The sequence below is a fragment of the Tauraco erythrolophus genome, chromosome 4 (assembly GCF_009769465.1).
Source record: "Tauraco erythrolophus isolate bTauEry1 chromosome 4, bTauEry1.pri, whole genome shotgun sequence".
NCBI lineage: Eukaryota > Metazoa > Chordata > Aves > Musophagiformes > Musophagidae > Tauraco > Tauraco erythrolophus.
The window spans coordinates 63,061,856-63,089,110 of NC_141468.1; the positions used below are offsets into that span (position 1 = coordinate 63,061,856).

Consider the following 27,255-nt stretch of genomic DNA (forward strand, 5'->3'; position numbering starts at 1 on the left):
GCTCCAAAAAAGCATGAAAGAAAGGGCTTTGAACAATAATTGAGAGAAAGCAATGTTCAAAATTTAATCTTTCCAAGCTGAGTCCTTTTGAGTGCATCTTCTTTGAAGCTAAGTAGTAAAGACCATCTCATGTACGGAGTGGGGCTAGATATTAACTACAGCAAGCACTACTGCTCTATTAAGTACAACAAAATCATTTCAATCTAACATAGCTTACATTGGAAACAAAGCTAGCATTTCCTTACATAACATTCCTCATTAATTTCTTTCCAACTGAACCACCTTTTCAAGGTTAGCCTTCCCCAAAGGAAGGAAACACATTTTTTGACCCATTCCAAAGACATTCATAGTCTCCCAAATAGAAATCTGTATTTGGCTCCTACTTTGCCAACCGTACGTCACCGCAAATAACCGTATTTAGATGTGTAAAGATGTGGATCTTAACTTCACATTCAAAGGGCACCTATTATTCAACTAAACTATTCCCATGTAACAAGCAAACAGCTCAAATCACTTGCTTGTTACAAAGGTCAGCCTTCTGGTGGTATGAGACTAACAGGCTCACAGCTTCTTGAATCTCTCTCCCAGCATCTTCCATTCTTTAATGTATAGATCCTGTGTTTATTTTTCTCTAATCCTCTAATTCCAATCTGATAAATCAAAGTCCTCATTATTTGACTTTAATTCCTTATGCCTACTTTTCCCAGAGAGAAACTAACTGGATCCACAAAGGAAAACCAAAGAGCAAACAAATGTATTTGCAGTGGAGACAGCTGGGGAAATAGGACCTAGAAGCAAATTACAAAACTAAGTTACTTGACAGTACAGACATGCTCATATTTAAATAAATCTAAAACTCCTTATTCTCATGCACCAAAGTTCTCTTATTTAAATGTGCTGCTCATAAGGCCTGATGTAACTAAACCAGAGCTGTCCTGCTTTTTCTTCCTGCCACTGAATAAAATAGTTCAGCCACGTTATTTTCGGCAACCTAAGCTGTCCACGAGAAAGTAACAGCTTGGGCTCATTGTAAAAGAGCAAGTGCGATAAGAGCACTATAACAAGATACAATCTTGCAATCTGATTCTGAAGGACAAATTTTATACTGCACTTCATTTACTCTAATAAAACCTTTTTACTTTCCTTAAAGTGACCTTTCAAGATTATAATTACTGCTAATAAGATTTTGCACAGTTTTAAGTTTCCCAGAAATGAAACACTGTGTAAAACGAACATATTTCTCAACTACACTGTATATATTGCAAGTCCTTAAAGTATAACTATCTTCTCTGGCTTCCCATACTGAAAAAAAATCTATTAAACTCCCAGAAGAGAATTAAGGATAGAGCTGAAATCTACTAGCAAGCACAGAAATTGGTAGAAGGCTTGGAAAACAGAAAAAAAAACACAACCTAAAGCTATTCCTGAAAATCTTAATTAAAATTGATTGGATTTCATCTCTGTGGTGGTTTCCTTATGGTGGTCAGACATTCAGCATTATCCTAACTTCCCACCACTACTCTTATGAACCAAGAAGGCCCAAATTTTCTGAACTGGTCTTTCAAAAATGAAATTAGTAATTTGTATCTCAATACAAGATAAACATGAACAAAACATTTATGTTGTTGGAGCGGGTCCAGAGGAGGGGTATGAAGATGATCTGAGGGCTGGAGCACCTCTCCTATGAAGATAGGCTGAGAGTTGGGATTGTTCAGCCTGGAGATGAGAAGGCTCCAGGGAGACCTTCTAGCAGCCTCCAGTACTTAAAGGGGCTACAAGAAAGCTGGAGAGGGACTTTTTACAAGGGCATGTAGTGATAGAAAAAGGGGCAATGGCTTTAAACTGTGAAAGAGGGTAGATTGACATTAGATCTAAGGAAGAAATTCTTCACTACAAGGGTGGTGAGGCACTGGAACAGGTTGCCCAGAGAAGTTGTGGATGCCCCATCCCTGGAGGTGTTCAAGGCCAGGTTGGATGAGGCTTTGAGCAACCCGATCTAGGAGAATGTGTCTCTGCCCATGGTAAGGGGGTTGGAACTAGATGATCTTTAAGGTACCTTCCAACCCAAACCATTCTATGAGTCTATGAAAATGTGTTCAGGTTTTTGAATAATATTGTGTTGAAAGAATCAACATTTTAAAAAAATAATAAAAGTCCCAAATAACAGAAACACAGCTTTGTTTATTAAGCCACACGAGTCCAGAAAAATTCCACTTAGTCCCAAAGTTTTTTAGTGTATGAGTAGACTAATGGAGGTAATGATTCATTTCACACTGCAGAGGCCTTCCATCTCAAAGACTAGAGCTGACAAAAAAGAGGCATGGAGCTCAGTAATGCAAGGCGTGGTAAACAAAACTGAAACATAGCTCAAGACATAATAGATAAAAAATTCAAATAATCTCTAGATAAACTTTGTCTTCATCTGCCACTACTGCAGCAGTTCACTGCAATATTGAAGGACAGGACTAACAGAAAGTACCTCATTTGAAGTGACTAAATTAGTCTTGAAATGTTACGTAGCACAGTTAAGTGGAACATTCTGATAACTAAAAAATGATATTAAATCATCTCTGCAGAAGTGATAGTAGTTTAGATGAAGAATTATTTTATGAAGAGTTAAGCCTTTATTAGAACAACTGTATTTTTTATATTCCTCATTCTCCCTGTCTACCCATTCCTTTCAGAAGACAGGAATGAATTACCAAAATTCACCTCCTGAACACCAGTCACAGATTTTTTTATTATTATTATTATTACTTCAACTGTTGAAAGAATAAAGTTCAAAGACAACTGGAAGACATCATCCTATCCAGGATCACTTTATTTTTTTCCAGTTTGCTTGTGCCAGGATCAAAATGAATAACAACACAGGAGATGCAGACAGAAACAATGCAAATTAAAGGGGAAAAAAAAAAGCGGGGGGATGCCAAGCCCACATTCCTGAAGATAGATAAACTTTGTTGGACGCGAAGTGGTTAAAATAAGAGCAGGTGAACATCAGGATGAAATGTTAGCATTTCAGAAAAGGGATACTCCCAAGAAAGATGATTTTTTTTTTTTTAAACTCCAAAGTTATATCTATAGACGAAAATGACGGGAGCATTTGTAGGCTCTGAACTCTGGAAACTTAATCACCATTGAAAAGTATTATTGCTATGCAGAACCTTCAAGCAAGTAGAGATGTTCCTCACTAGAGGTGAAACTGAAGAAAAACAAACCCTATTTGCTTTAATCCCCATACATCCAACATCAAGGGGCAAGACCAAAGGCAGAGGAAAAAAGAGAGGGGAGGGAGGGAAGTCTACAAAGTCTGCAGCTTTCATTACTACATGTCTCATAACCCGATCATTTCCTTATACCATTTGTAAGAAGAATGTTTCAATATGAATCAACAAAAATAGTTTCCTAAAGTAGGTCGTTGCTGCAGCAACCAGGCGGCTGTTTGGACTACTCCCTGCCACAATGACCTACTTTTCCAGTTATACGTAACCGTCATAGTAGGAGCCCAATTTCTCCTTCCCTTCAGAGCCACTCCGAGAGGACTTCCGTACTGGGGCTGAACTTTCTTCCTAACCAGGACAGAGAAAGGCTTTGAGCAGGTACAAGCAGTGGGTGGGTTCCGCTCCTCTGTCATATTTAGAAGTGTTGGCTGCTAAAGGTTAAATGAAACCTAGTATGTGCTCAGAGTTCAAAAAGTACCAAGCCAATGTTCAAAACTGGAGAGGCTGATTAAAAAAAATAATAAAAATAACAGAAGGGGAAGGTGTGAAAGTGAACAGCAGCTTGTGAACAACGTGTCCCCTGCCAGAGTCAACAGCTGGCAGCGAGCGTCAGCAGAAACAGGCTGCTTCAGCACTACATCCAAGCACAAGCTAACGGACAGAATCCTTTATTATGGGTCTAAATAACATTAAATCTGCACAAAACAAAAACCCTCGTGAATGACAGGTTACAGCTTTTTAAACCCTATTTAACCCTGCATGGACAGCAGAGCAGAGAAATACAAAGGTACCACACAAACCCAGGAAGTAACGTTGACAATTACTTAATATCCTGTTTACTGTTGTTGTTAGTGACGATTAACCTTATGACATAGGAAAAAAGATTACTAGTGCAACTTTTCATTGAACTACACCTTAGCCTCATGAAGAAAAATATTATCTCTGTAGAAACAAGCCTACAAGGCTTCAAACGTCAATCACACCAACATGTGCACCGGTATTTTTTTGATCAATTGCTGCAAAACCCAAGTTCAAAAGCTTTCATTCAAGCTAAAATTTAAGAGGCAAGCACAAGAGACTAACACTTCCAAATGAAAGACAACTCATTCCAATGAAAGGCAAGCTATGCATTACCATATAATAGATCTCAATTAAAACTTTGGTTAACGGAAAGATTCTGACAGATATAGCTCATACTACAAAAGTGGAAAAACAAAGCACAGGCAGCAAAGCTCTCCAAAGCTTACTTTACATTAAGCCTTTTTAAAAAGTCTAAGTTCAGCAGGAAAAATACTGGAATCGATGACAATGTAGTACTGTTAAAAGTTTTTGAAATTTCCCACACACTTTTACTGGGAAACAAATCACACATAATGAGATAATTACTCCTGTAAATCTCACACTCTTCAAACAGAATGGGAGGGGGTGTGTGGGGTGGGAACAACAACAACAAACCCCAACAAACTAAAAATTATTTTTACTTTACATTGCACTTGACAAGCTGTACAGCAGCAGCTGTAAAGGTAGGATTCTGGAAGAAAGATGGACTAGTAGAACAAAAAAGAAAACAGACTTGTGAAAAAAATCGTAGACTTAAGGAAAAAAAAACCTCAGAAAAGCTGCTGCTGCAAGAGCAACATCTGATCACTAGCAACACTTTTCAGCTTGAAAGCATGACCTCCAGTGCCAAAAATCCAAGCTCTGTTGTACTGTCTCATATGGAAGAAGTAAAGAACTGGATTAAAACTTTCAGTAAATGCAGCATTGAAGAACTTTTCTTTGGCAAACTAACACAATGTTTCAGAGTTGGCACTGAAAAAGAGAGGTTGGAGGAGTTTCATTTGAAAAAAGTAGAAAGCTAAAGTGTAAAATGAAAAAAGAGGAAGATCTACATTATCCCCACAAAAATGTGATTTTCTTCATGGTTTGGAAGAAAAACACACTAGCTCTGAAATAGAGTACTTCTTACCAGTATATTTATTGGCAACTAGCTTACCAAAAGGAAACTTCTATCAAATGAAAAAACTTTGCTCTCTGCAGAACACCAGGGCTATGTGATCAATACTAATCTTCATACAGGTCTCTGCAGATTACAAAAGCCTTGAAATAAAAGGAAAAACACACCACAATGAAAACTGAACTATATCACTGCAATTTAGAACTTTTTCCCTTTGTCATAAACTGACGAAACTACACATTAGCAGATGTTTCAAGGTCATACCAATTAAAGAGTATGCTGGAGAAAAGAGAATGAAGAAGTCACTCATAAAAAGTAATTTAAAGCAGCATTTACAGGATTTGGGACATACAGCATAACAGCAGTAAACAGCTATGTTGTCTAAAAAGAAACACACATAAAGCACAGTAAACTAGATCTTATTAAACCTGCCATCTAAGGAAAAGTAAATATGAGAAGTCACAGGAGTTATCCCTAGGCAACCCAAATAAAACAAATAATTCAGATGACATCCTTTGCTTGATTACCCTCATTAAGACTTGGACAGTTTCAACTTCTTCAGTTCACTACTAGCAAGACTTATGAAAACAAGAAATAAAACTAAAATGCAACCTCTTCCCCAGTCAAAGACCCCTCTGAAACCTGGATGGCAAAAATTCATCTAAAATATTTTATTTTAAATGCGTATCTCAGTTTTACAGATGCAGAGTCATGCCTCTCCCATGAGAGAGGAATAAGGAAAACAATAGTAGGCAATCTCTTCTAAAAGCTGTATTGTTCTCTTTTTCTACTTTAAGACTCCTAGAAAAAATGAGTTTGATTCTATATTTCACATTCTTAAGAATAAATATAGAATGGTTAGGGTTGGAAAGGACCTTAAAGATCATCTAGTTCCAACCCCCCTGACATGGGCAGGGAAACCCTCCGCTACACCAAGTTGCCCAAAGCCTCATCCAACCTGGCCTTGAACACTTCCAGGGATGGGATATCCACAACTTCTCTGGGCAACCTGTTCCACTGCCTCACCACCCTCAATGTAAAAAATTTCTTCCTTATATCTAATCTAAATCTCCCCTCCTTCAGTTTAAATCCATTGCCCCTTGCCCTATCACTACACACCCTTGTAAAAAGTCCCTCTCCAGCTTTCCTGTAGGCCCCTTTAAGCACTGGAAGGCTGCTATAAGATCACCCCGGAGCCTTCTCTTCTCCAGGCTGAACAGCCCCAACCCTCTCAGCCTGTCTTCATAGCAGAGGTGCTCCAGCCCTCGAATCATCTTTGTGGCCCTCCTCTGGACTCGTTCCAGTAGCTCCATGTCCTTCTTATGCCGGGGACTCAAGAGCTGAACACAGTATTCTAGGTGGGGTCTCACGAGAAAATATGAAGAATAGGAGAAAGAAATTTAAAATAAAATTTAAAATAAAAAAAATCACTTGATGCCATAGAATTTACAGGCAGAAAATTTCAACTCAGAGGAAACTCACAAGAGAACATAGGAAATAAAAGTTTTACTCCACTCTTCAATTAATCCAATGTATCTGAAATCAAATCATTAACTATTTTTAATGCCAGTTGGTCTATAAAATAGAGTATCACAACTCTCTGTACACTTCTCCAGTACTTCACAACTGCACAGATTGCGAAACTGAGATAACGCTTGCCACGGTGTTCTCTGGTGCATAGCAAAATTGTAACCATGCACACCATGATCATGTTTTATGAACTACAGAAGGCATGAAGCAACTTACATGAAGGAGTTACCTATTTATTTACTCATCCTTCTGATGAAAGTTGCCCTCCTATTTCTGTTCTTTCAATCATTATTTTGCCCTCTTCTCTAAATCGCAATGCAGTTTACCCTTTACCTACAAGGTAAGTAAAATACTGGCATTAACAAAAAAATTAAAAACCTGCAAGTGCTGAACTCCACAGGCTCCTTTACTATAGAAAGTAAAGCATTTCCTAGGTCAAGTATTCCACACTTTGAATAGGTAACAGGCAGAAAAATCCAAGTTTTCCTTACAGTTGTTCCTAAGTAGCCTGTGCTGTAGGTATTTCATGTCCATCACTGAAGAACCAAAAATAACAGGTATGCATACTTCACAACTTCCCAATTTTGAGCTTGAACAGATTTTTTTTCACATTTCTGGTTTTCATTTTGAAAGGATAGAAGTTTGTGTTCTGAAAAGAATCAAACTTACAGTGCAAGAATTTTGCAGTCTTTTCTTTCAACAGCTGTGCAAAGAGTCACAAACATACTAACAGATGTTAAAAAAGCAATGCATGTGACTGAACAGGAAAGAAAATACTTTCCTATAAGATAAAGTAAGTTTCAAAAGCAGCAAACTTCTCTAGATTAGCTGCAGGAGGAAGCAATGCGTAACACAAAAGCTCAGGTGTACATGACATCACATCTGTCACCACGGAAATCAGACTTGGGGAACACATCCTGACCACTGTTCAACTGGAAGAAACCCCTTCCACCTCTGATAATCTAGGCAGATCCCATCCTATTGCAAGGAACTTGTTGCATTAGCAATTCTCGAAGAGATTACGAGCAACAGTTTGACACCCGAATTTACTTCTGAAACCCTGGGTATTATTGAATTCTTATTTCCTACCCAAGTTTATCAATACAGACTTCCAGACCTTTCAAATGCTAATGCAATTTAAAAAAAAAACAGTACCAAATTCAAGAAAAAAAAGCGAGTATTTTAGGAAGCAATGTTCACCGCAGCTCAGCTACTGTCTAAACTAATGTTAACAAAGCTCATATGTTAATTTTCATTATCTCTCCATTAGTAATTGGTATGCTCTCAGATTCGTAACTGTTCCAAAAGTATAGCTATACACATGGACTTTTGCCACAGCCATCTCCCTTTACACACTTGAAACAGAACATTGCAATATTGACCTCTTTCCCTCAGCCCTTTCCAGTCTATCCTTCACTTCCACTAAACTTTTATTCCTTCATAAAGAAACATTTACACACACAAAAGTCCAAAGCAGGGAAAGCAAATGCTTAATGGTGACCTGAAAAATATATGGAGGCTTCAAGGCTAAAAGAACATTGCAATTATAGTTCACCTGTTGACCTAGATTGCAAAGAACTTGAAAGCCAGAAGTATATAGAAGCACACAAAGTAACCTTGCTCCATATTTAAGTTGGAGTTCTGAAAATTTAAGTAAAATGTAGTACACCAAAATATCACAAAGTTCCTACCCCAGTAATCAAATCCAATCCTTTCCTAGAGGTAAGCAAAGGCACAGCTGTTAAACCTGCTAAAATGTGATATGCGAATTACTAAGCCTATAAAACACAAAGCCACATACTCCCACACTACTTACACAACCAACTCATGCTCAAGTTGCCTTTTGCCTTTTTAGGTCACTATGGGAAAATCACAAAATTCTCTAAAGCAAAGAGTTTCTTTCAATATACAAATTAATACATGACAGACTTTCATGTAACTTTTACACTGAAAAAACAGCCGACTTTGCTGGCAGCTTGACCTTCCTCCTATCGTGGGTTATATAACTAACCTGAAAACCTGCCAGACACTGAGAGGGTATGGAAGGGAACAACTTTTGTTGAAAATAAAGGTAGATAAACCATCAGAAATCAAAAAAGTTCAGGTGGTACAATGACACACAGCTTTTTCTGTGATATTTGCAAAATGAAATGTGTTTCAAGAGTATCTGCCATTTGTAGGAAAAAAGATATTTTCACCACCTGGAGGATTTTATTACAAGGAAATAGCCAAAAGAGGATAACAACACATAAAATAATTTGCCTTGAAGAACTGATGCAGAATTCATTGACACTGCCATATACTGATCAGTTAAAAAACCAAAATCTACATTCTTGATTGCTTAAAAAAAGCTGCTTTTGCATTCACCACAGATGGCATTCGTTGGGGTTTATCACCCTCTCCTTTTATGACCAGGGAAGGAAACACCACAAGTTGCAGACAGATTACCTTCCCCTGCTCAAATAAGAATGTGATCTATTGATACTTAGGTAAAAATCAATCAAAAATAGACTTCTGGTCCCAAGAGAAGGAAGACTGAAATAACCCTACGGAGTTGTTCCCAGACTGCATTTGTCCCTTGATACTCAGTCACAAAGTCCACGCACTACACTTACATATCAAGAACACTCTACTCAGGTCTTCTCTTGATATCCTCAGACCTGGAGATTAGTGATGTAAAACCAGGCCTCTAAAACCTCAAAATTTCTTAACCTGAGAAATTAGACTCCTTCAAGATCAATCTTGAAGTCAAAAAGCAAACTGTATAAATGCTCACCAGAATTTTTCTGTCCTATAACTGCTACTTGGAAGAAACAATTTCTTCAACACTTCGTATAAAGTTGGATTTGCAGTACCACCTGCTCTCTCCAGACCAACCAGTGCAGACTTTTTGCCCAATTTAACAATAGTTACAGTACAGAATCTGCCGACACAAGATCGCTCACCAGAATAAGCAAACAAGCATAGTGTAACTTCTCAGCTGGCAGAGTTATTTCTCACATTCTGACAGAGAAATAAATCGGGCCTTTCCCCTAACACAGCAAGGCAGCCGATACTTACTTTCCACAATATCACTTCAAAGGGTGTCAACAAATGGCAAGCCACAGAAGAAACCAATAATCACCTTCCCAAAAACACCCGGTGGTTACTACACACATGGGCAATGCAGGCCACAGCTATACGGCCATTTTAACCTGGAGCAAATCCATACTGCCACTGAAACAAATGGTACTCGCCCTTCCCACTCTCGCCTCTTTACTGCTACCACTGCAACCTTTTTGCTGGCACCATCCACTACAGAGCTAATCCTACCAACACTGGTAACTAATCTCTTTTGGACAGATTGATGAGCTAAAGTGGCTCACCACAGGGCTGTGTGCTATCACGAAAGGGTGGAACCACCCCTTTCATCAACACTGCAGGATTAAAGCCATGAGGACATACGTCAGTGTGGTTCAGTGACGTACTTTGTAAATCACAGGACTAGATCATATAACACCATGAACTATAGAGGGAGTCGCTGAAGTGTGGGCACTTTTGGGGTAGACAGGGCTTTCTATGAAAGAGGACAAGTGGGCAACCTAGGCAGGTGGCACTGGAGGGTTTCTCCGACCCAACCGCTGGCATCACAGAACTCCCATCCAAACCTGCAGCTTCTGAAAACAACTTACTGCTCTTCAGTAACAGATTTTGAAATTTACAGACTAATTACCCTCAATTTAGTAGGCTGGTTGGACAAAAGCGCTCCAAGTTGCGCACAGAGCTAGAGTTGAAGCCACTCATTAAAAGGCATGACGGGTATGTCTAGAACATAACACAGGAATACCGAAGTTCCATTGCGGACCTGTTACACCCCGGCTATAGCAGTGGAGTTCAGCACCGGCTACCTGCCCTGTAAAAGAAACCCCAAAGTATCTACAGAATACATACAAAACTCATGTTACTCCCAAACATCATGTACATCTAGCTTTGTATATGAAAAACCAAGAGTCTTGTCTCTATCTATATTTTAGATGATTGGGCTGATGTTAAATATTTCATAAATCAAATGGATTTTCATCCTAAGCACTACAAATTTAAAGGGACCTTTTAAGCAAGGAAGTCATAATTATTTTGGCACGCTGCTTTTCACATACCAACCATGTCACCAAAATTAACAAAGTATAGTACACAAATTTTGCCTGCCTGAATTACAGACATGATAGAATTTAATACTGAAATCACTCATAAGAATAATTCTATTGACAAACTTTCTTCACTAATCCCACATCCAACAAACAGGTCTCTATAGGACAAATCCTTTCCTACATAACCTGAAACTGCAAGAATATTTTCAAATCCAGATGCAGAGAATAGCAAAATTTAACAGATGCTACAGAAGGACAATCCAGTATTATTTTTTTAAAATAAGCTCCCACTTCTATGAATTGCAGGGATTGTCCTCAAAATGAAATATTTATGCTTTGCTCAGGTTTTTAATTTTCAATATGCTTTGAAATATATGAGTGTTAAAAAAACTTTTTAAAAAATCACATATTTTCTTCCTCCAGGAAGAAAAGGACTATCTACCATAACAAGAGCAGCTAACTTTGCAGGATGTTGAACACATCAATAGTCTCACAAAGTCTACTAGATATACAAAACAAATTTTATTACTCTTCCTTTAAAAGTTAAAGTTGTTCTCTTCAGGAATGATTAAAAAAAGAAACATAAGCATTGGCAAGATTAAACTATCCATCTTTTTAAATCAATTGCTGCAAGTGAGTCTTAACTAGCATATCAAAAACATACATACACATTCAAAAAGACAAACTAAAAAAGTAAATTATTAGCCAAAGTAAATTCTTATGCAGCAACTAACGGAATGTTTGCATTTCTTTTTAGGTATTGTGATCAATTGCTGCTTTGTACTAAAATCAGGACTAAATAAAACCTCCCCCTAAGTGATATTGCTAAACATGAGATCCCATTCTCCTTAATATGGAAAAGTCTGTCAGCACATACAAATGCATTTTTTCATAAGTAGGTAATGGTTACTTGTTGGAGTATGTAAGTTACATTCTTTGTCTACTCTGTTGACACAACTAGATGCAGCTAATTCTGGTGCCAAAAGTTTAAGGGCAATTGACAAAACTTTAAGAGTGTGTTAGAGCAATTTTCCATTTAGCACCTCCCTCCACCACTTCTCCACCGCCTTTTACTGTGTCAAATAACCCCTCTCTTGCAAGCCTTGATCTGTGAACCACACTGGAAAACTTGTTATACAGAAAAAGCATGTCTCAATGGAAGGACATCTTGATTTATTTGACAGCTTTAAAGAAGGAACAATAAGAAGAAAAGGAACAGAACCAGAAAAAAAACAAGTGAGTTGAGGAAGACCCTGGCATTTGTTACATAGTATTCATGATTTTAGAACAGGTAGGCTGAATGCCAGGAGAAAGGAGGTCAGTAAGACCATGTGACTGCTTAGTAATTGGACTTGCTCAATAGTGCAATTACACAAAAATACTAGTTCATGAGTGTTACATGACTGTTTAAAGAGAAAAGTTATTCAGAAAGCTCCTAGGTATTAAAGATTGCTATTCGCCAGATTTAAAACATATTTTTTAAAACGAGCTATAACTGGTGACTCTGCAGAGGGACAATATTACCTCTAACAAGAAACTAAACCTCCAGCTTTCTCATATTCTTGCACGATTTTTCCTCATATCCATTGTGTTAGTCATACTTTGAACTCAGACAAGAGTTTTGCCCAGGGCATTAGGACCATAAACTCATCAGAACATAAACTCTTGCTGTCAATCAACTCAAACTAAGAAAGGGTCACCGTAAATTCACACTAGAAGATTAAATTTGACCCACGTTTCAAAGACTGAAGGGCTTCTGCTCCTAAGCTCAAAGAAGTCAAAGACGTATTTTTTACTACTTCAACACCCTACTTCCACAGGCACGTAAGGATCTTGCTTACGGTCAAGAGACCAAGGAAATAAAATGCTTGATTATTAATTACAAGTGTTGAATGAGGCTGGCAAACTAAAAAACTGCATTAAAGGTCTTGTGTATGCATACTGTGAATGCGTGTGTTACCACTGGTTACAAATAGCTCATTAAAACCACTGGAATCTAAAATGGATTCATTCCAAACTAGTAAATGTTCATTTAAACAAAAATTTATTGGGATCACTCTAATAAACATACAGCTGTAGCAGCCAGTTTTTCTATAAAGTTACTGTACTTTTGAACTTGAAAAAAATCTGAAGATCTCACAAAACTGGGCTATGAAGGCAGTGAGATTTCCTACTCAAATCCATGTGCAGCATGTGCCTTGAGGGTATGTGAATCCCAGGAGATTGTTTGAAGCGCTTTGGATAGGGGAGTTGTAATTTACCCTTCTTCTGGGAGATCTTCGGGAGTGGGGGGGGGGCAGGCAGGGAAAGAAGGGCACAAAAACAAAGGACTAAAAAAAAAATGCTCCTCTTCATTAAATAAATAAACAAACAAACCCACACCACCAAAACCTCAGCCTCTCTAACCAGCAACTGAAAAAAAGATGGTTTGCAGTGCGGGGACTAATTGTCTTCTAAGACAGGAGAACACTGTTAAAGTAAACCAACTAACAAATGTATCACACACACAAATGTACTCAGGGACTGTATTAGCTAAAGATCATATTAAATAGTCATTGAAGAACCAGGACAGTAGCACTGAAGACTTGAACTTCCTTTTGCTAGAATCAAAGTTCACATTTGCCTACCATTCACTAGCTCAGAGAATATTGCAAAAAACAGTTTAGCATTTCAGTTCCAAAACACATTAGAAATTTATGAAGTATTCTTAAGACATGTGATTTCCTTAACACTTAGACTTGTGCCAATTGTCCGCATTCTTTTAAAACTTAAGTGGTTGTTCACGCTTCATCCATAAAACTAAGACCTCTGAGCTTTCTTTATAAAGTCAGGTATTTGTTATTCAAAAAAACCCTATCCCCTTCAAAACAGACAAAAATTAAAAAGCCTCTATAGAAGAAATGCACATCATGAACCTCAGATAAGGGAAATATCTAACAATTACTATTCTAAAGTGGTACAAACTTTTTTTTATCAGCGAAAATGGAATAACCATCAAGTTTAAGTTCACACAAAGCATTTTCAGTATTTCTATTTTCTGAAAACCAGAAATAGGACCATAAGAAAAACTTCTCAAAATTTGAAAAAGCCTCTAAAGGTAAGTTAACTTGCTGGCAAAGGATTAAATGATAGAAATTATTACATCCGAAAGAAATAATCCTTGAAGAGAGGTAAATTGAACCAAAACTCAAAGTACCTCGACTTTGTCATTCTTCTACAATGTGGTGTTAAGCCAAGGTTCATTATGCTTGTTCCGTAATTAGGAAACTCTTCTCAGCATTGCAGTCTGGGCGGGCTAAGCTCGCCCATGTTTCAAGTTCCTGACATTGGATGGACAGATGACACAAGAACTCTACTGCACGATCAACCCTTTCAAAAGGGTAACAACTTTCAGATCCCTAGTGATGCTTTAACTAAGCTCACAAGTTAATGGGACATCTGTGCACACTTACCCTCTGCCTCATTACGGCACACATTTAACAGGGAAGTGTCAGTCACAACTCCACAGTAAAGTTCATTTCTGTACTAGGTAGGACCACACCTGGCTTGAAGGTGTGGGAACAGATCTGCGCGCTCCAGAAAGGGACACTACATACCCTTCCCTGCAGGAACGCTACTCTGAGAATTTATTTTTGAACTAATCAAGCAGCTGCAAAGTTCCTTCCAGCATGGAAAAAGCTGTGCCGGCGCGGGGTATCCGGCTGCTGCCCAGAGATGCTGGGGTGAAACAAACCCTCCGGGCTGCTCCTCCCGGGGCTTGCAGCCCAGCTCCCAGCGCCGCTGCCCGGCAGCAGCCCCGCTCTGAGCTCCAGCACGGAACCACCGCCGCCCTCGGGAGCGAGAACAAGAACCCTCCTTTCCGCGGGAAACCACGGGCCCCCCCCGCCCCGCCCGGGCCAGCGCTCTGCCAGAGGTTTCCCCGCTTCTTCCCACGCCGCGGCAGCCAGGGCCCGGGCCGGCGCAAGGGCTGGATATGTAACACGCCGCCGGAGCCACGGGGAGGGCGGGCGGGCGAGCGAGCGAGGGAAGCCGGCGCTGGCGGCGGCCCAATCGGGCGGCGAGGGGAGGGGATGGCGGGGAAGGCAGCGTGACCGCATACATAACGCGGGGATTAGGGCCCCCGCCGGGCGGCCGCCCCCGCCGCCCCGCACTCACCGCCACCTGTTGATGCCCACGTTGGAGGAGCCGGCGAACCAGGGGTCCAGGATGTAGACGCAGCGGACCGTGTCGGCGCCCTGGATGCACTCCCGCAGCGCCGGGTTGTCGTGGAGCCGCAGCCCCTTGCGGAACCAGTGCACGGCGTTCACCCCCATGCCGCCGGGCCGGGGGCGCGGGCGCTCAGCGGGAACCGTCGTCGCCCGCGGGGCCGCTCATGGCGCGGCGCCGCGGCTCGGCGCCCGGGCGAGCAACGGCCGCCGCCGCCCCGCGCGGAGACGGGGCCCGAGCGGCGCGGGGTCCGCGGGGCCTCTCTTCGGGCGGCTCTAGGACCCGGCGGAGACGGCGGGGGCGGCCGCCCGGCGGGGACGCATCACCCCGCGGAGCCCCCGCGCCGGGGAGAGCGAAGACGAAGCGATCCGGCGGTCGCTCCGGGGCGGCGGAGCCCCCCTCTGCCCGTGGGAAGCGGCCGTCCCGTCTGTGCGCTCCTCGTGCCAGCCGGCGACCGCCGCCTCGCCGCTCGCCCTGTGACTCTGCGCCGGGGGCCGGCGCTCCGCCGGCCGCCCCGCCCCGCCCCCCGCCCCCGATTGGCCGGGCCCTGCCCCACGTGACCCCCGGCCCTCACGTTTCTGAAGTGTGTTTACTACCGGCGGAGGGGGGGGGGGCGGCGCGGGGCGCCGCGGCGCAGGGCGCGACCGGTCCCGCTCCCGCGGCAGGGCGGCCCGCGGCCGGGGGAGCCCGCGATCTCGGCAAGAATCCCACCCGCCGGGGCGGTGCGAGGCGGCGGGCAGCGGCGGGGCGGGGCGCCGGGGGGCGGAGACGCAGCCCTCCTCCCGGCTCCATGCGACGGGACCCGGATGAGCACGGGGCTCCGAGGAGGCTCTTGGAGGCGCCGATTCCCGTCGGGAGGCGCCTCCGCGCACGCGCGGGGAGCGTGCGGCGGCTGGCGCGCGCCCGCCGACCTGTTATGTATCAGCGCCCCGTGCGCGCCCGCGGTGGGGCCCGCGCATGCGCGGTGGTGGGGCGCTCCTCGCCCCCCCCGCCCCCCCACCCCCTCCCCGGCAGCGGCCGCGATGGGGCGGGCGGCACCGCTGTGGCGAGGTCGCCGTTCCGGAGGCTGCCCGGCTCGGCCGATCCCACCGCACCCCATCCCGCGGGGCAGAGAGAGGCGGGGCGCTTATGTAAGCCTGTGCGTAGGGAGCCCAGCCCCAGCCTGGTGCCCGTGTGTGCGCGGCCGCCGCCGGGGCCCGCCCGGGCCGGGCGGGCAGGGGGACGGCGACCGCCCTGCCCCCGTTCTAGTCGTCGGGCATTTAACTCTGCGCACCCGTCCCGGGCGCCTGCCCCATGAGGGAAGGCGTCTCCGTCCCCGTGGTAGTTTTAAGATGAGTGCCGTTCCTTACAAAACGGACCGTGTTTTCGTCATTGGCCGCTGCAGCCCCGACGTGGTGTAAAAAACGCTGGGGCAGAACCGCTGAGCAGGAGGCAGAGCTGGCTCGGCCGTGCAGCCTCCTGCCGCGGGAGCTGCTGAAAGAAAACGTGTTATCAAGCGAGTACTGAGCGGCAGAATGAGTTAAAATGGTCTCTCTAGCACTGTTAGTAAAGTCATTATTAGTAAATGGTGTATATCTAACGTCTTCTCTTTTAATTACAGAGCTCAAACCAACGTCTGCGTGCTGCCGACGCAGCAGGTTTCCCTATACCTTCTCCCGAGTCAGCCACTAACATGGCTAACCACTGAATGAGGCATCACACTGATAGGACTCAGTAGAGCAATTTCAAGTCCTAACAGGGCAGCTCTAGATGCATATCTGAAAATAAGCCTCCACCTGTGGATTACAACTCAAATCTGCAACTTCCAGAGTGTTCATAGACAAGTGGGTAGCAACAGCAAGAGGGGTCTCATTAGAAATAATGTCTCTCAAGTGAAAGGCAGAGGAGTACTGACCTCTGTAGACCTCCAGAATTCCAAAGCAGGACAGTACTTTAAGAATTGTAGTTGCTTTTCCTACTAAAATATTTTTTTTTCTGCTTAAATCCACGGAACGTAGAAGTGAAGTGAACAAAAAGAAACATGCGTCACGTATTTCTCTTCAAGCTTTTCTTTCCTCTCTTTGAATGACTTAATAAATGTCATTAATGATCAAGGCATACTAGCAGCAAAGGCCTCAGCCATGATTAGAATCTCCTTCTATTTGGTTTTATACAAACTTTCTAAAAAGCGTGGAGGCCGAGCTGTTCTTCAGCACTAACTTTAAAAAATGGCGTAAATTATTACCAGTTTTGCAGTTACTACTTTGTCATATGTGGAACATCATATTCCATAGCTCAACATTCTGGTCCAAGAAGAACATACAGGATCCTGTCATATACCCTTGCAACTCAAACCTGAAGTAGCTGGGTCATTGTAAAGTTGAGCATTGTTTTCTCAATGAATACAAATTACATTCTTCCTTGCTTGGTTTCTTTTTGTTTTTATTCTTAAGAAATGCCAAATATTTGGTGAACAATTTTCAAAGAAATAAAATAGAAGAAGAAATCTCAGTAGTTAATGACCACTTTCCATCTAACTGCTTTTAACTCTGTAATTTCTGAGCACATCGAAGAAGACAGATTCCTTATTTTCAAGGAAAGTCACCTCGCAATATAGTTTTTATTTTGAACTTTTAAACTGCTTTTTCATACTCCTTATGTTCTCTGCTAGCTCCTTACAAGGCCGCAACACTGAACATGGCCCTGAATAAAGTCCAGCATCCACTGATCCGCCTTCTTGGAAATATTGAGGTGGACGCAGCCCTCCCTCACTAGACCTTACGGTTTCATAACCAAATTGCAACCATGAGAACCATCAGTCCATAAGCCATTTGTTTCTACAGACTAAATAACAACCGTATCATTATGTCAAAATGCCATTTGGCTCTAGGCATACCTTCCATGCTAGACAGTTTGTTCTTGATTTAGCAGTGGAAGGAAAGTGGAGAATATGTTAATTAAAATGTCAAAGCTCAAGGGAAGAATCTCTCCAAATTAGTAGAAAAAGAAAATAGAATCACAGTTAATCAAAGAGTTCATACAAGTAAACCTCACTACTGTGTTCTCTTGTGGATAACTTTTTAAAATAATATTATTGCTAATTTAGTTAATTTAGCCCAGATCGTGATCACAAAAATAAAGAGAGTGGGAAGGAGTTAAAAAGAAATAAAGATAACATGAAGGCATGAAATGGTGAAAATCAATCAAAAAGAAGCAAGTATACAATACATTGTGTATTACAAATTAGAAGCGTTTTTTAAATACATGTTTTTCACATCATTCTATGTCCTTTATATTCACAAACACTGATAACTGTTCTAGAAACAGCAGTTATGTAGGAGACCAAGCCTGAACTGGGTTCACAGAGCACAGTTTCTTTCTATAGCAGTTCTCTTCATTAGATCTTTTTCACAGATCTAATAGAGACTATTGAAAATGTAGCAGACAAAAGAAGTGTTCCCAGAGAGAACAGTTCTGACTCTCACTCTCTGAAGCATGTGATTACGCAGACCCAGAGGTAGCTTAAAAAATCCTAACATGCCTAGAAAAACCTTTTGTAGTCTAGAAATCATTTATGTGTCTCTGCTGATACGTTACTCTAAGTTTAGAAGAGAAACAAGGTAGATACAGCTGAAAAAAATAAGGCCGAGGAAGATGATTCTCACCATCAAGGCTCATTTAATTTCTGAAACACCACCAGCAAAACACTATAAATCCAATGACTACGTGTGTTAATTTTCTTCTCTTATTCGGTAATAAGTGCAGCAATCATATGGAAGAAAATATAGTGGTGTGAGCCAAGCCTCCCATCATCACCTCAGTGTTGCCTCTCATCCAAATTTGATCCTGAAGAGGTTTTTTCCAGGTACTGCTTTCAAAAAGAGTAGAAGCATCTTTGCAGACGTTCCCATGTTTGGTACCAGGAGCCCTGGGCTTTGGTTCCTGGGTGGCATGTGCGGTAACTGTTGTGCTGCGTCCGGTGCAGGGCCTCACTAGCACTATTATTTCAACTTCAGTTCTAGAGAAACACAAGAAACACCATTTCTGTCACCGCATCGACAGGATCATCAGCTTCCCATCAGAACACAGGCGCTCAAGTAGCCTAATTTTAAAATGTTAATTTCTTTGCCATCACAATACTTCAAAATGATCAGTTTTCAAAGCTGTTTTTAAAGCTGTTTAAATCAAACCACCTTTAACTGTTCCTAAAGTGCAGCACCAGCACATGAACTACGTCACACTCGATTCACACCCGAAGGATGGCGAAGTCCGTCCTTACTCGGACTCAATAACCGCACTTCACTGCCCCCTCCCCCCCCCCGCGGCCGCCACATGGTACATCCTCCCCCATCTCCGCCCTCCCCCGCCCCGAGCCGGTGGTAGAGCCCAGCGCGGTGGCGAGGCAGGTCAGACGCGGCGCGGGCGTGCTGGTCTGGTCCGGTCCGGTCCCAGCCGGCTCCGACCGTCCCACAGCAGCCGCGGGGCCCCGGGGGTTGGGGCTGGGGGTGTGGGGCGGCGGCCCGGCCGAGTACCGGCTGTTACGGGAAACCCCGGCGCGGCGGCTGACGTTACGTTTGGCCTCCCGTGCTCTGACGACAGATGCGGCCGTGTCGTAGCAATGACGGCCTGAAGATAAACGGGGCGAGAGGCGCATGGAGAAGCCGCGTGGTTTTTAAATGGAGCGGGGCTGGGAAGGAAGCCCTTGGGCGCGAGTCCCGTCTGTAGGCCCCGAGTGACGCGCCTGCCCGGTGAGGCTGTCAGTGACGGCAGCAGCCAGCTGAGGTAGCGAGGGCCTGGCCGGTGGGGAGAGCCCTTGGATTAAGGAATTACTGAGCTTAGTATGGCTTACTTGACATAACTAGGCTGCCTTTAGCATAAGGATGAGTTAGCAAAACAAAAGTTCTTGTTTTTAACAAAATGCTTCAACTTGGCCAGCTGCAAACAGGGCCCAGTCCTCTGCAGGGGTGTGGTATGTGCTGAGACAGCTGGTTTTATGCACCTATACCCTATATTTTTATGGCTGTCTAGGAAACCATAAGTTAGCTACACTAGACAACATAGAGCACTAAAGTTCTGTAACCTAACTGCTTGCTTTTTGAAGATTAACCACAATGTATGGAATGTTTGATAAAATTACTGTATAAACTGACTGAAATTTTACCTCGGGGGAGGTGCATTTTGAAGTGTGCGGACGCTATGCTCTCCCCACTAGCGAAAACAGAGGTGCTTGGGCTTACAGTCCGTCTGTGAGTCAATTCCTTTGAATCACCCTGCCAGGCCTCCTGCCCTTGGCTCCCATGCTGGCTGCAGGAAACCATCCTCCTCCTGCCCCTCCACCCCGAAGCGGATTCCAGAGAGGGAGAAAGGGGGTGTGCAGATAGGGATCATCCAGGTGGCTGGGCTTAGGCAGCCGGGCTGTGACTGCTTGCTGGCTTCCCAGTTTTCTCTGTACTAAAGCCACCACTCGATGACCTTTGGCTTAAATAGTCCTTCCTTAAGCTTTTTTTTTTTTTTTTTTTTTTAATGTCTTTTCTTTCCTAGATAGTTGGAAAAGCTTTTTCCCCACAAGGACTGTCAAGCAGTAGAACAGGCAGCCCAGAGAGCCTGGGTGGGCTCCATCCATGAAGGTTTTCAAGACCTGACTGGACAGAGCAGCCTGGTCTTATCTCATAGCAGACCCTGTTTTGAACTCTCAAGATCCCTTCCAACCTGGATTATCCTAGGATCCTACATAGTTTTTTCTAGAAAGCTGTATGTTGGTCTGGACTCTTTCTGTAATCCTTGTTTACCTCATTTCCACTAGTGATGCAAAGCAGGGATTCATTTTTTGTCTGTAAGTGCAGAAGTGTAAATGCTTACTCTATGATGCATTAATCTACAAAACTGCTATACATTACTGCTCCAGATTCTTTACAAGCTATTAAAATCCTATCAGTGCTGCTCTCTTCTAGGTAGATACCTATTCTTCCTGGTTAATTCAAAGTTCAGTCTAGGCATTTAGTAGTTTCATTTAATTCTCTACAGCCTACTAAGACCTGGCTATAGGTTGCTGTAATAAGAATTGCAGTGACCAGCCTACAGAGGTAGTCAGAGGTAGTTGCTCTCTTAAGTGAAAGATTTTGTGAAAAATACAACATGAGCAAGAGGTTGGTTTGCTAATTTTTCAAAAAGTGAGATTTGAGTCTCATACACATTCAGAAATGTGTCAAAATTTCTGAATGAAATGAGAGATGAATCTGCCAGTTGATCCTAGTGTTCGTCTGCTATAGAAGGTATACATAGGAGTCTCATTAAATAATGAAACTTATAACACCCCTTTACTCAGTAGATCACTGCAAGTGTGCTGACTAGCAGGATCACAGATAACTTCCAGGTAGACATTAGTTCTCCTATTGCTGTTACAACACCTGGCGATAAGAGGGTGCTGCTGGCAGTGAGAACAAACATCTCGTCTAAGCTGGCTGGGTTTTTTTCTTAATCTCTCAATTGATTTACAATCCCCATAGCAATGAGAGTATGTAAAAAGTTGCAGTGAGGTTCTGCATATTAGAATAGTAGTCCAGCATGAGCTTTAAGAGACCTCTAAACTCTTGGAATAGGTTACATACCCTGGAAATGTGCTACTGTCATCTATGGACTCTGAAACACACCAAATTATAACTCGTAATCATCTTCTCAGTTTCTATAGAACACCGTGGCATTAAAATCCATTCATCTTATTTTGCATGTTAGACTTTGCTTAGTGCTTTACGAGGGCTCCTGAGCACCCCAGTCAAATGCAGTTTAGCAAATAGAGTTTTCCTTTCTTTTATAGTATTCTGTGTTTCTGCATGGGTGATCCTCACAAGAAAAAAAATACTCTGATGCCAACATTTTCAGACAACATAAAGCTGCTTTTAAGTGAACATAACAATCATTTCCATGTCAGCTCTTGGAAAGCACAATTTACTATATCAGAATTTTTTAAAAGCTCTACAATAGATGAAATGACTGTATTTTAAGTGACTGCATTGCTCACAAGGCAATTTTGTGTAACAGCAGGATTACACATAGAAGTAAAAATCATGGTTAGTTATTTTTCCAGTTTGTACTTTGGAAGTATCATCTGACACTCCAAACAATTTTAACAATACTTTATTTTGCTGGCAGGTTCCAGCTGAGCTGAAGCCTTAATGAAGAAAGCGCTGATCCTTCAGAGATTTACTTAACTGTGAGTGGACCCACTGAATTCAGTAGAACTACCCACAGGACTCAGACCCAGGTGGTTGTGTCACTCCCTGTGGAGAAAAGGCTTTAGTTTGCAGTCCCTGTGAAACAGTCACTTTTGCAGGACGTGGAAAGGTCATCACACGAAAAGTCTGTGACTTACCTACGCTTACAGTGCTTTCGGGGCTGTTTGGAAAAATTGCCTGTTCTGTAGTGGAGCTTGCTGGACAGCACGTCTCAAAGTTTATGAAAATAAAATCATTAGCCTTGGGGTTATGGCACAAGCAGCTTCATTAGGCAATCAGATTTTGCCTCAGAGATTTGAAATAATACTAAAAAAAACCCAAGTTACCAAAAACCAGCTTCTGTTAATAATGTAAGCTTACATATAGGGAACTATTTTTATGTCTTATTCTATTAGTTTATGATGTAGTAACAAAACAAAAGTCCAGCTGCTAGAAGCTGAAACACATCAACTTAAAAGCAAAGGTACACTTTCTTGAGATCAAGTATTTTACCCCTGGAAAATATTTAACATTACCTGGCAACTAGATAGAGGCTTTGTCACTTCACTTCTCTAAACAAACCACGTATTTTCTTAAAATAGGGGATATAAAGAAGATTCTAGAGGTCTTGAATAGCTGTTCCTTCAGTAGACTTCTTGGTCTGTTAGGCAAGAGATTATGCATGATTGTAACAGTCTTTTTTCTCCTAAAAAAAACACCCAAAAATAATTTAACTTGATGCTCATGTAGGTACTTTCAGAAGCATGCTGTACTTTGGGAGAGGTGAAAGCAACCGTATAAATAGAATCGTCAGATGCACAAATTGTATTTTTTTCCTCATTTTCAATTTGAGCAGTTTTAACACATTACCAGCAGCAGCAATTAGCGCGAGTATTTCACAGACTAGCGATTGTCCCTTTCACACCCTGTACTTCCAAAAGGTTGTTACAAAACCACCATGTAGAAGTTAAAGACACACTTGATGATCTCTTTTGGTGTTTGAGTGCTGCGGCTCCTTTGGCCGTTGCAGAGCAGGTGGCACCACGTGTTACTGGTGATACCTGGCAGTCAGTGTGAGCAGAAGTGGGGCATGGGGCTACCTGCAACAACTCACTCCATGTTTGCTATGCTGACCCCAGCACAGCCACGCATCTGTTCCACAGGGTGCACGAGGACTCTTTCCCTGCTAGGGGTGGCTGGCAATGACAGAAGTGACCTGGAGACAGAAATAGGGCGTCAGTGCAAAGGGCAGCTGTAGCAAAGTAGGTGCTAGAAAAGGCAAGTGAAGACCTGAAGATGTCACGGTGTACTTAATTCCTCCCCCAAAATACCAGTGTGCTTATTCAGAAACCACTTAACAGACTCAGCTAGTGAAAAATACATACATAAAAGGTTTTGATGACTTTTTTCCTTGGTTACAAGAAGAATGATTTCACAACGCAGTTAGACTATGAACTGCTACAGAAGGAGCACCAGGGGAGTCTGACATAAAACGAACAAGTCACACTCCAAACAATGATTGAGAAGTTAAGCAAATGCATTCAGAACAGTTAAGAAAGATACTTAAGCTTGCGTTTTTAAAAATTCATTTAGTAGAATTCCTGTCAAATTAAATTGCATGAAACGGTCTTCTAAGATAGCGCGAGTGAGCTGTAATAGAATAACGTTAGCTGCAGGAAGCGGCTGGCAGTTTGGTTCTTGTATGACTGCAAGCATTTATATGGACAGAGTGCCGCCCCCACGTCAGGTCTGTTGTATCTGCGTGTTTTTGTTCCTGTGAGGCATCCCTCAGAACATTAATCTTTCAAGTTTCTTTCTCCACCCCCCTCTCCCTTTTGCGTGAAAGCTGAATTCTGTGCTAGTAACAAAAGGCACTGTTGAGAGTAATTTCTTATGCCAGCTCATTCTAAATATCAGTGTCTCTGGGAACATTACAGGGTTTAATTTGTGCCTTAAATGTGTTTTCTTGTAGTTGCTGTTCTCTATGCATTCCACCATGTTGAGGGGAGTTTCTCACAGTGCAAAAGATACATTTACTCTTCTGTTGGCAAGATCTCAGTACTGCAATCCAGGATTGAATTTTCCATCAGTATGGACTGAAACAACAAACAGAAGCTTCCCAATACATTCCACTTACACAACTGATACAAAATTAGGAGAGGAAAATAAAAAAACCATTGAGAGTCTCTACAGATTGTCAGTTGACATTAAGAAAATACGCAGACTAAAGGAATGGGTCCTTCTCCAGGATGTGGCCTATGTTAAAGAAATTGCCGATATCTTACAAGAAATGGGAGCGGATGAGACTGCTGTAGCCAACATTTTAGAACGCTGCCCAGAGGCAATTCTCCATACCCCTGCAGAGATAAACTCTCAAAGAGCTCTATGGCAATGCGTATGCCAGAACAAAAAACAGTTGATTAAGCTAATAGAGCAATTTCCGGAGTCTTTTTTTACTACAGACTATCATGAGAACCAGAAGGCAAACATACTGTTTTTTCAAGAGTTGGGACTTAAGAATAATATAATCACCAGGTTCTTGACAAGTGCACCCAGTATTTTCTACAATCCTGTGGAGAAAAACAAAGACATGATAGAGACATTACAAAGTAATTACTTAAGTTTAGGAGGTTCTGATGCAAATATGAAGATCTGGATACTGAAGCTATTGAGCCAAAATCCATTTATTTTATTAAACACTTCCACCGCAATCCAGGAGAACTTGGAATTTCTCCAGAAGAATGATTTCACTGACCATGAAGTTCTACAGCTGCTGTCCAAACTTAAGGGTTTCATTTTTCAGCTTACTCCTGCTACTATGCAGAAGAGTATGCTCTTCTCCAAAAATGTCTTTAAGTGCAGTGATCAAGAATTAAAACAGCTAGTGCTGAAATGCCCAGCCCTTCTCTACTATTCTGTTCCAGTTTTGGAAGAAAGATTTGAAGGACTACTGAAGGAAGGAATTTCTGTAACGCAGATTAGAGAGACACCGATGGTGCTGGAGTTGACAACGCAAATTGTTCAGTACCGAATTAAAAAACTCTCTGCTTTGGGATATGATGTAAAGAGTGGAACTCTAGAAAACTTGAATGGTACTAAAAAAGATTTTGAAGTCAATTATGGTAAGATACAATCAAAGAAGGAGAGACCAATTTTTAATCCTGTTGCTCCTATAAACATTGAAGATTAATTTGAATGCTGTACTTTAAATTAAATAAAAGAAAATTATCAAAGAGATCTTGGTTCTGAAACAAAAGCAATCTTAACCAGAGTGTAGTCTTACACTGTACTTTGTCCTGGACTGGGTCTTATGCACAATTTCATTATACAAGGGTAGCTTTCTAATGCTTTCAAATAACATCATAGAACCTGGTTATGAAAGCTGCCTCTTAGCATGTGTTTTTCATTCTGTTACATTTCCTTATCTAACAGGGAGGGCATTAACAGCTTTGAATTTTCAGCTGTCACTGCACAGTCCAGCCTGTGGCAGTGATTAGCACAATCTTTATCTGAGAATGAGGAGAGGAGGTTATTTTTCAAATAACTCTCCTTCAGTGCTCATCAACCCACTGGTTCACTGACTTTTGGAGACTCTTTTGAAGTTCCATTCCTTACTGCTGAAATAAGTAGCTCTAGCTCCCAGATCCTGACCTGGAGCAGACTTGGATGGGAGTGCCTAGCTAGACTGCAGTCTGAGAACAGGGGCAGGACATACTATTTTTTTTTTTTTTTTATTTAGTGACCACTACAGTGAGGCCTTAATATGTTTGTGTACAAACCATAATGCAAACAAACTACAGGACAACCTCCTTCACATTTCTGTGACTTCAAAATTTACTTCTGCAAAAGGTTTAGGGCAGGAGGAAATACCTTTATTGCTATTGCTGGTTCTTAATTTCATCTTTTCTAGCAAGGCTCCGGGAGAGAAAAGTTAGGGAGAGACTTAAGTGAGTCTCAAATGATTGTAGAAGAAAGCAAAAATTTCTGCTTTTCTATCGGGTGTAATAAAACTGCAGTCTGTAAACCACTGGTGATTAAAAATGCCTACCAGATTTGCAAACAGCTGCCACAGTTTCTAAATATATGGGTGATACTGCTGCTCAGATATCACCGTATGGCAATTGTTGACAAGTGCTGGCTTTCAAAATAGTAACTATCTGACAGTGTTTAAGTTCTCAGGGGATTTTATTTATTTTCATTTATGGGCTGTGAACGATAACATAAAATAGTAGCATCATTGACGGTCATCTCAATAGAATTAGGATCATCAGTGATTTTTTTTCCTCATGAAGACTTTCCTAAGCAGCTGTTCCACACACATTCCCTCTTGACAGCAGGAGAAAAAACAGTTACACCCCCCTCTCCCCAGGCCATTCTTTGAGGTAATTTTTAATGGACATTTTGGCAGCAGGTCCAAGGTTCCTTTTCTTTAAGAGAAGTTTTGAATTGCTGAGGAAAGCTGGTATTGAATAACTTGTTTAGAGGGTGGGCTGCAAGATGATGATTTTATATAGCCTGCCATGTTATCCACTGTGAGCTTGGAAAGGGCTAGAAACATCTGGCTAGAGCAGTGCCAAGATCTCAACAGCTGAAGGTCTTCAACTCACCACCATTCAGGCAAGTGTGGACATGACAGCAGCTTGTGGGGGTAAAAACCACCTCTTGTAAGAGCACATGTGTGACAGCAGTGAGAATTGAAGGGGCATGTATCACTAGCACTATAAAAGTCAGGCTGTCTTACTAAGCCATTTCTTTGCTGACTCTTTAAAACACTTTCTCGTTTTCTAAGAGTAAACTGGGAAGACAGCCACATTAAAAATTCATAGGAACTTGCCTGTGTCACTTTCTGACTGTCCTTCAGTACTCAGCTATGAAGCAGACCACGGTATTATCTGAATTCAAAAGCATCCTTCCCCTCAGACACAAGGGGGCATTTCAGCTCTCTGAAGCTATTCATAATACAATCTGTAATGCTGAACCACAGAACTATCGGTGGTTTAGGACGAAAAGAAAACCAAGACATG

The 27,255-nt window shown here is 42.2% G+C and overlaps 2 protein-coding genes across 5 annotated transcripts in view; one reads left to right on the top strand and one right to left on the bottom strand.

The window, feature by feature from the left end:
• CRY1 (cryptochrome circadian regulator 1) overlaps positions 1–15,148 on the bottom strand; it is a 40,451-nt gene extending 25,303 nt beyond the window's left edge. For 3 of the 4 annotated variants that reach the window (XM_086611119.1, XM_086611121.1, XM_086611120.1), the window contains exon 1: positions 14,991–15,148. In XM_086611119.1, the coding sequence (XP_086467245.1) occupies positions 14,991–15,148 (158 nt within the window). The remainder of the gene's footprint in view (positions 1–14,990) is intronic. The other variant, XM_086611122.1, reaches the window with a different exon arrangement.
• A 9,060-nt stretch (positions 15,149–24,208) lies between these two features.
• On the top strand, positions 24,209–25,421 carry MTERF2 (mitochondrial transcription termination factor 2). Its single transcript, XM_009979905.2, has one exon. The coding sequence runs from the start codon at positions 24,216–24,218 to the stop codon at positions 25,419–25,421; it is 1,206 nt and encodes a 401-aa protein (XP_009978207.2). The 5' UTR covers positions 24,209–24,215.
• The last annotated feature ends 1,834 nt before the right edge of the window (positions 25,422–27,255 follow it).

Excerpts from the sequence above, each read along its gene's own strand:
- MTERF2 (XM_009979905.2), top strand. The coding sequence starts at position 24,216 with ATGCATTCCACCATGTTGAGGGGAGTTTCTCACAGTGCAAAAGATACA.